This window comes from Dysidea avara, chromosome 3, assembly GCF_963678975.1.
Source record: "Dysidea avara chromosome 3, odDysAvar1.4, whole genome shotgun sequence".
Classification (NCBI taxonomy): Eukaryota; Metazoa; Porifera; class Demospongiae; order Dictyoceratida; family Dysideidae; genus Dysidea; species Dysidea avara.
This window is the reverse complement of record NC_089274.1, coordinates 16,483,774-16,493,238: the sequence shown is the minus strand read 5'-3', so window position 1 is coordinate 16,493,238 and position 9,465 is coordinate 16,483,774. Positions and strand designations below refer to the sequence as shown.

Sequence of the window (9,465 nt, the reverse complement as noted above, 5' to 3'; positions counted from 1 at the left end):
TGATTGCTGGGAGGGGGATTTACCTGTTAATACAGATGAGGACACTACACTTTGTAGGTAATAGTATTTGTCCCTTAATTAGTTGACTAGACATTCATGTGTCCGTGTAGTTTAGGATTGAAGATTATCCTATAATTTGCTGCAATTCAAGGTTTTCACCAAAAATGTAGGTTTTTCCTCTTAAAATGTTAGTTCAAGGAGTTAATGAGATTTCACTGTATTTCCAAAGCAGGTACCACTAAACATTAATTTGTGAGAAAAAATCTTCTGAATATTGCTCACTAATTCATATAATTTATGGTGATCGTTATATTAGGGTAGTTCAGGTATGTCCAATTCAGTGAAACCTGATCAATCAGAAATTTAAAAGTACTAATTTACCCTGTAATTATTATATAAATTGAAAATCTGTGAAATGCTTGGGTACAATGTGAGTGTGATTTGTTGCTAATTCTCAGATGCCGGCCTGTTGTCATGGGTGATAACTTGGGTACATACGGTAGTGTGAGTTCGTTTCCTGGAGAAATTCTTCATAAGCAGCTTCAAAATCATCCTCTTCTAAGAAATCTGCATCAAAGCTGCTATACAGGGTGAAAATAGTACATGGTTAGATGCAATTATTTTTAAACTACATTCTTTCCCAAAAAATTTTCCATCCATCTAATGTTTCCCATATTCCTTACTTGTTATCACTGTTGCCACTAACGGCTTCTTCTTCAATGATAAATTCACTCCAGTCAGCTGTGTAATGGTATTTCATTATTTCATGAAATACAGTTTCAATCCTACCAGGATTAACAACAGGCATTTGCTGTTGAGGCTGAAATGGTTGCTGTTGGTCCTTAGCACCAGGGACATCAGTGTTACCAAAGTAGACAGTGTCATCTTCCATTGTGTACTGAGAATAAATGATAGCTATCAAATGGGGAAAGATATTTTCAACTAACCATGGCTGGCAGGGGTACATTGGATGTTGGCGGATTCCATTGATTGCCTCGTAGCACAAACAGCTGTTCTACCGTGGCCTGCACGTGACTGGAGAGCCAATGAATAAGAGAAGTTGACACTGAATGCATACCTAGATATACTGCCTTGTAAATTTTGCAGTCCATGAAAGACTCCATCCAACTGATTTCTCAAGTCTGGTGAGCCATCCAGTATTTTACCAGTAAGCTATGGAAAATAACCAAAGTAAAAAATAAGGTAACTGTAAACTGTAAAGTAGTTATGGTACAATTTTATTGCACTGTGTGTGCATGCATGCGCACGTGTGTATGTGTGCTGTACGCACCTTTAACATATTGATAATTGACACGACCAATTGGTCATATGGCAGAGACAGTAATTTAAGAAACAGTTTGATAAGTTCTGCACCAAAATGCCACACTGGATTACCTTCCTGTAAAAGATACAAGGCTCACCCATTACAGTTACACTCAAACTACCTTTGTTCTAATACGAAAAAACAGCTCAGCAAGAAATGTAGTGAATCGTATAACATCATGGGGATCTGAGTATTGAGATGCTTCTGAAACTTTTTCTTGAATGCTACAAACCAAACATTGTAACTAGAGGCAACAGCATCATTGGCTTACGTTCTTATTAGAGATTTTGTGAAGCCATGATCACTCAATGGCAGAAAACAATGTGCACTAAACTTACTAGCTACAAATTGTATAGTAGGGTCTTTCTCACCCTGAAGGAATAAATAATAAGACATAATACGGTCTGACATACACATACCCAAATGATTATCAATTTGGCCATATTTTCCAGTGTGGATGGCTGAGGGGTATTTTGACTGATTGTACTTAACAGATAATCAATTTCAGTCTCAAATAGTTCAGGGCTGGCTGCACACTTTAACAATAGCTCGGCAGCCAAATCCAACAAGAAAAGTTCTTTGTCAGGTACTGACTCCATGAAAGGGGTCACCATCTCTGCCACGGTCACGCCATGAGCAGAAATTTGACACCCTGACCCTGACATGTCCACAGGTGGTGGAGCTGCTGTTGTTGCAAAGGATTGGGGAATAAACTCAGGGGCGTCCACATTGAGTTGGATGCCTGGCGCTTTGGGTACGAAAGTAGCAACTGGTAAGTGACTTGGGACAAATTCTGGACATGTTGGATCAAGCTTGAACTGGGTAGCACTGATAGCAGCAGTTTCTGGTTTCTGAACACTGTTTTTGGCCTCTCCATTTTCTTTTTCAAGTTGTCTAGCTAACTCTGTTATGCAAACAGTTTGTTTTACATCTAGCTAGACTTTACTAGTACCATTACCTTCCATCTCCCGTTTTTGGGCACGCACAATTTCTTCTATTTCCGGAGGAACAGTCGATGGGGGTGTGGTCTGTCCAACTTTCCCTTTTCCAACCGCGGATACGACCGCTGTGGTACCCCGGCCCCTGCCTCTTCCACCACTTGAAGTAGCAGACATTATTTCTGAATCTTTCACGTACCAACTATCTGAGATGCTTTTATTAGAATTATTTGTTGTCACGTGAGCAGATTTAATATTTTGAAAGAAGAGGCGCGAGATTTGGACATTTAGTCGACTTGAAGGATGCAGTGGATGGAAAACTAACATCTTTACATTATTTCGTACTCTTTTATTGATTGTTAGAAACTAGCTGGAGGCTGCAATGGATAGGGAAAGTATTATACAAGCATTTACCCCGCCCCCTGGTCGCTTAGGCCATAGCATGCCAGCGCCCGAGCGAGTTGGGTCCCCTTTGGGACGAATGAGTTTCAGAGACCTACACAAAGTAAGTATACTCAACTGCATTCAGTTAGTAACATGCAAAATTTTGAACAGCCTAATGCGTGGGCGAGGAAAAATTTGCAAGATGGGTTGTTCCGTTCACAATTGCTGGAACAAAAGGATACATTTGGTAGCCCTTCATTTCCAGCTCCTTTGGACAAGATACGTTCAAAACAAGATTACCGAGTCACCTTGGACACTGTAACTGAGGTATCAACTGAGCAAAGTAGTACTATGACTGACGAACAAAGAAGCATTAACAGCAAAACAAGTGGTCATCAATTACACCAATTTGATGGAGGCTCAATGTTGAGTTATAGCTACCAGTCACAGAGCAAACTATCTGTTGGTGACTCGTGTCTTAATAACTCATTTATCCAATCATTTTCACACTCGTTAAACACATCATTAAATATCCCTTCAATGCACGTAAGTACCAACAGTACTCTGTTCCCCTCTACAGCAAGAAACCCTAACAAAGCATTAGTCACTATATCAGCTGACTCTTCACAAATTTTAGTAGCCAATCGGACAGCATGTGAGATGTTTGGTTATCAGAAGAAGCAATTATTGGGGATGAAGGTGCAGAGTTTGTTTGCTGAGCCATATCGAACCAAGCAGCAGGCACTGGTTGAACAGCATGTTGATGGAGAAGGTGGAGTGGTCTTGGTGGCTGGAAAGGTGGTAAGTGAAGAAGATCTAGAAACTTTTGTGATGTGTATATGTAGTTGTAACACACCATATACGCACGCATGCACACACACACACACAGAGTTGGCAGTAGACTGTGCTAAAATCTAGCATTTGTTGACAGGCTCCAAATTATCAACAAGACTGTGGAGTAGAAAGGCATCCCATAGCATAGTGGCCAAGCTGCTATTTTCATTCAGTAATTATTATTATCATCACTGTACAAACTATGCTTGCTAATGGTGAATTTCTGGCCAAATAATTTTCTATTGAAAACCTGCAGTTGCAGTATGTGTTCGTGTCTAACTTGTGAATGGCTGGAAACTTCTATAAATTATGAGGAGAAGATCTGTCGTTATATGATTACTGAGTGAAATACAGAATATATACTCCACCAGTAGTGTTTGGGTGATATTACCCTTTTGATTATCTAGATAATTTTTTTAAATGATCTCGATTTTCGATTAAATCTCGATATCTAGTATGTCTAATACCCCCTTGCATCAGGGGATGCAAACAATGCCTCTATCAATCATGATAGTTGTTTTATTCTCAAATTCTTAGTATGCTAAGTCCTTTCTATGACAAGCTATGAAGGGCAGGGTATAAAAATTAAACTGATCATGTCCCAGCTGCACTATTGTCATGTTCCACCTGCCTATACCACAATAAAATTTGTTTTTACTAATTGGCAAGATGTAGATTAGTGACAAATACCTAGATTAATCAATTACTTTACTCATAACATGACCTTGAAATATTTTATTTGTCACCCAAGGAGACAAAAGACAAAAGCATCTAACAAAATGCTATCATTAATTGGTGACTTTATACTCATCATAATAGTTTTTAGAATTCTTTAAATGTCTGTGTTGTAAGCTATCAGCCAAAAATGATTCAGTTTAGGTAACAAGGCTAGCCACTTATATATTCCTGTATGGAACCCTGTCATACATGGCATAGCCACATTGTCATGCATACCAATATATTGTGACCATAATGACATTGTGTAATTTGACATGGAAATTTACACAAATGTTACATTTTATGACACGTTTGCCCATGATATATGACATGCAATTTCCTTAGAAGCCAGACCACTAGTATTGTATAATGGACTTGATACTTAACACATCCTGAATGAAAGTGCATAATTGGGGCATCAAAAAGTATTGTGCTTAGTCACAAGTGGAAGTTTCATGTGACTTAGACAGTACACATATTATGGACTAATTTCCTATGGGCTTGTGTACATGTTTGATCAAATTAATACAGTCTATGTTTTCATACAAATTGATTACCTTGTTTAGCAAAAACATTTTTTGGATCCTACATTTGATAAGTAAACTGAAAACCTTCAATGGTGTAAATGTTGTTCTTTTTTTTTTGTGCTCGTAGATGGATGCCATCAACAGTACTGGAGTGGAGTTTCCTGTGTCAGTGTGGATGAAAAAAGTTGGATCAGGTGGTGACCACCGCATTATTGTTGTTATCGAACCAGTGGCCAGAAGTACTGCCAGATTTGAACTAGACAATGAGGCAAGTTAATTCACTCACAGATAAAAGCACAGACTAATAAAACAATAATTTGCCATTTCAGACAACCAAAGAGTAATATTTTATCTGTCACAAGTCAATTAATATGTGAACTAATTTACAATCTCAAACTGTTGGTACTGTCACAGTGTTAATATGTAATGTTATTTGCCTTTGACACACACAGGGTAACATCTGTTCTGCTGATGCTTCCATGGCCCACCTGTTTGGGTACCAGGTTGCCGATGACCTAGTTGGTAAATCAGCTACTGACTTAATACCATCATTGCTGATGCCATCATCACATGATGAGGTTTTGATTGCTCCTTTGTGTGTGCGGTAGATGTAGTAATGTAGGTGTGTGTGTGGTATGGTGAATGAAGTGTGCTTCACTTTATGTGTGGTGTAGAATTGTGTGATGTTTGTTTGTGATTTTGGTTGTAGTAAGTATTTTGAGTGTGTGCCACAGCATGTGTGGTGTTAAACTGTGTAATGTTGTTTGTGATTTTGGTTTGTATGTAGGTATTTAGAGTATGTGTGTTGCAATTGTGTGTGTGTGTGTGTGTGTGTGTGTGCAAATGTATTTATGTGTGTCTCTGTGTGTATGTATGCATGCATGTTATTGTACCATTATTTCCTAAAGCATGATCACAAACAAAGAATAACTGGGCGACTTACTGACGGCACTGCGTTTCCACTAACCGTACAACTTGCCAGTAAGAATAAAGCACATGTTGCTAACTCCCAAGACAAAATGAAGAGACCAAGGGATGCAACGTATGCCGGAAAGGTGATAGTATATGCAACACTGTCTGGCATGATCACATTCCTTCCTGATGGCACTATTCATGGCTGTAACCATCACTTTGCTCTAATGCTCACTGGTTATTCAGGAGATCAGCTGAAAGGACAGGTGAACTAATTGTATTCATTTAACAACAGTCAATTACATAGTTAATTGTCCCATTAAAAAACAATTACTGGCACAGTTTTGCAGCTGGTTAACCAGCATCATATGGCTTTATACCACACATATCTTCTAGGACATAACTACACTCATGCCAGAATTCTACCTACACATTGACACTGTGGACGATGGTAGTATACCTCTTCCACCTGGCCTGGGTGACAGCATGGATAGCAGTGTGTTTCATGCTGTCGCTGAAGAGAGGATTGTGAGAGTAGGTGAAGAGCTGCGGCCAGTGGCACCAGCAGAGAAAGACGACTCAGGATTTAGTAATCATGATGTGCAGAAGGGAAATATTAACGAAGACAGTAAAATTGACGGGATTACTCAATCATCATCGGATGGTGAATGTAGCAAAAGTAATAACTCATTTCTGGACAGTTCTGTTTATAGTGAAGAAGAGAGGTCATTGAACAACCATCAACATAAACAGTTCTTGTCTGTTCTTGATGACCAGTCATCTCCTTACAACCTTAAAAATATTCCTGCTGTGAAACGGCCACAAAGTGCTCGAGAAGCTTCCAACAGGTCTCCCCCTGTAAAGTCAAAACTATTTGCCTCAACTCCAGCTAGTCTGCAGCTGCAGCCATCAGTGGGTGTGGCTGAGGATTTCACTGATTTTGTGATCTCCAAGCCAAAGATCCCTGAAGGCACATTCCTAGGAGATGCAATGCACAAGGATGGGTCATTATTCTCAGTGGTGTTTCAGGTACAAAAGTACATGGTTTAATAGTGCACTATTAACTCATTTACCAACCACAGTTGAAATGCATCACATTGTCAGACTCATCACAACTCTACTGCATGTGGATATCGCGAGATTTCGTCATGGACAACAACCAGTTGATGTCAGCAGATCAGAGTTTATCAATATCACATGAACAATCACAAGTGCCACAGTCTGGTCTTGTAGCATCCCCGGCTTGGGCTGCTCCTTCTCCCCATGATTCATTCACAGAAGGGATATCCCCTTGGGATGGAGAATATGAGAAAGCATATGAAACTCTAAAGCAAATTGGAAAAGGAGCATTTGGCCATGTGAATTTAGCACAAAAGAAGGAAGACCAAACAATTGTAAGAGATACAATACCAATAGTCTAGCTTGTGCTGTAATTACTTTTAGGTTGTGGTGAAGTTTATTCGCAAGAGCAGTGTCCTACAAGACTGCTGGATAGACGACCCTGAACTCGGCAAAGTGCCTCTGGAGATCTGTGTACTGACTAAAGTCTTCCACCCAAACATAGTAAAGGTTAATCCCATTTGTACCAAAGTAATGCATCACTGTTACCCTGTAAACCATACATTGGTTATAACTTAGTTACTCTCTTAGTTTTAAGTTACCAGACTATTTGTAGCTCATATTTGATTAAACACACTTAGTCTTAACTATATTCATTTGTTGTCCCTGTAGCTGCTGGCAGCATATGAAAATGACAGCTATTTTCAGATGGTCATGGAGAAACATGGTGATGGAATGGACCTTTTTGACTTCATCGATAAAAATCCATCACTAGATGAGCCACTAGTTAGTTACATGTTCCGACAGGTAAGTAATGTGGTGAAATATTTCACAGGTCATCAGTGGGCACTGACACCTTGACATTTGTAACATATGTTATGCACCCAGGCACATACACCCATGCATCCCACTATTGTTTTTCATGGTAATTATTGTATTCTACAGATAGTTGAGGCTATCGCCTACTTACATGGAAAGAAGATACTTCACCGCGATATCAAGGTGTCCTCCCGTGACCTTATATGTGTATTAACTGTTGTACAAGTACAGGATGAGAACATAATTCTTGACCATAATTTCACCATCAAATTGATTGACTTTGGGTCGGCTGCGTTTATGGAGGAGGGAAAAGTATTTGGAACATTTTGTGGCACACTGGAGTACTGTGCCCCTGAAGTTTTGCTAGGAAATAAGTGAGCATATGAATTTACGGTTAACAAATTTTTTTTGTTTATCCCACACTCCAATTAAGTATTACATGTTACTGTGAGCATGCTTATGTGGTGGCTTCACGAATGATAAAATCCAAATTACCATCTTTTATTCAGTAAAAAATGTTGTCCATGTAACAGCCACTATGCAATGTCAAGTTCAGGAGAAATGATATAGAACCTATTACCATTTTTGTTTAGTAATTTCTCCATAAATACGTACTTATTTAGTCATGTTGTTCCTCCAATTCAGATATTCAGGACCTGCGTTGGAAATGTGGTCAATTGGGGTGACGCTTTACACACTTGTGTATGGTGAGAATCCATTCTTTGACGTCGAAGAAACTATATCCGGCCATCTACAACCACCATTCCCCGTGTCTCCAGGTGAACAAGACTGACTGTAATGCAATATCCTTTTACAAATTGGTCATTTCAATGCATGCTGCTAGTCCATAGAAGAATTAAATGAATAAGTTTAACGACGCTATAATTTATTTGTTGGACAATTACATAATTCAGTTGTGTAATGTAGCAGCTAAATGTTCTAAGAGGTGTGTTATGGCAACAGAATCACACTGCTTTACTTTTAGGCCTACTGAAAGTTGTCCTATGGCTTCTGCATCCAGATCCGAAGTCACGAGCTTCAATTAAAGATTTGCAGAATGACAAATGGACCACCCAACCCATGGACATCCATGTGTACTCTTTTGAGGCTGTTATAAATGGTGAGTAATACAATTATAAACCAAAAATTAACCTCACATTATGGAACCATCATGAAACTATTGTAAGTATTTGTACATGATTTATATTAGGGTGGTCATGTATTCGTGAGGAGCCACCTGAAAATGGCACAGCTAAAGTGGCTGATTACAATGAAGATATGGAAGAAATGTCTGGATTACATCATAGTGAAAATACGTCAGGCTCGCTTAGTACATCTCTCTAACGTTTTTAAAAATATGTATTTATTATTGCTTGGGAAGAGCATATATATATACAGTGTGTGTGCATTGGCAATTCCGTTTCTGTGTTACCGACTTCATATTAACAATTATATTCATTGTTTATATTATTCAACTGGTACAAAATTTCATGACCCTGTCAGAAAATGGTTTTAAAAATACACTGATGCACATGCTCATGTATATAAAAGTTTTTATAAAAAATGGGATAAAATAAATATCTGATGAAACACTCTTTGCAGTTTCTGGTGATCTTTGTCTCTTATCTACATCCACACTCGGTTGCGCTCACTTCTGCTTTCTGTACAACATTAGTGCTATAGGAAGGCTTGTACAAAAGTGTGACCTTTTTGTAAGCAACTGGCACACAACAGGGATGGTGATCTTTATTCAGTTTTTGTGCAGCACGAGCCAAGAAGGCAGCATAGAGAGAATTGCGATTGTTGGGTGCCACCGGAGCAGTACACTCTCCAACACATCTATTCATTACAATTTTCTTTGGGAAGATAATATGTGATAATCCAATCTCAGTCAAATTGACCTATACAAATCAAATATATATATATATATTTATCTGACACATGATAATGA

At 38.8% G+C, this 9,465-nt stretch overlaps 3 protein-coding genes across 5 annotated transcripts in view; 1 reads left to right on the top strand and 2 right to left on the bottom strand.

Annotated features, from left to right (window-relative positions):
* Positions 1-372: 372 nt before the first annotated feature.
* On the bottom strand, positions 373-2,534 carry LOC136249718 (polyadenylate-binding protein-interacting protein 1-like). Of its 2 annotated transcripts, none has more exons than XM_066041812.1 (10): positions 2,283-2,534; positions 1,744-2,228; positions 1,596-1,696; positions 1,446-1,548; positions 1,292-1,399; positions 1,079-1,173; positions 948-1,035; positions 790-898; positions 684-741; positions 373-578 (listed from the first exon to the last, which is right to left on the bottom strand). In XM_066041812.1, exons 1-10 carry the CDS (start codon positions 2,437-2,439, stop codon positions 473-475), a joined length of 1,410 nt encoding a protein of 469 aa, XP_065897884.1. In that variant the 5' UTR covers positions 2,440-2,534; the 3' UTR covers positions 373-472. The 2 variants fall into 2 exon arrangements, with proteins under 2 accessions (XP_065897884.1, XP_065897883.1); XM_066041811.1 differs by having other exon boundaries at positions 373-581; positions 2,283-2,533.
* LOC136249717 (PAS domain-containing serine/threonine-protein kinase-like) lies at positions 2,487-8,989 on the top strand. The gene is made up of 14 exons (XM_066041810.1): positions 2,487-2,767; positions 2,818-3,447; positions 4,852-4,992; positions 5,177-5,302; positions 5,633-5,902; positions 6,033-6,665; positions 6,719-7,030; positions 7,080-7,205; positions 7,368-7,502; positions 7,641-7,697; positions 7,746-7,888; positions 8,160-8,293; positions 8,500-8,634; positions 8,725-8,989. The coding sequence occupies exons 1-14, from the start codon at positions 2,645-2,647 to the stop codon at positions 8,856-8,858; spliced, it is 3,099 nt and encodes a 1,032-aa protein (XP_065897882.1). The 5' UTR covers positions 2,487-2,644; the 3' UTR covers positions 8,859-8,989.
* Positions 8,951-9,465, bottom strand: part of LOC136249720 (U5 small nuclear ribonucleoprotein 40 kDa protein-like) — a 15,177-nt gene continuing 14,662 nt past the window's right edge. For both annotated transcript variants that reach the window (XM_066041814.1, XM_066041813.1), the window contains one exon: positions 8,951-9,415. Coding sequence is in view for 1 of the 2 variants with exons in the window: in XM_066041813.1 (XP_065897885.1) it covers positions 9,137-9,415 (279 nt within the window). In the remaining variant the exon portion in view is untranslated. The remainder of the gene's footprint in view (positions 9,416-9,465) is intronic.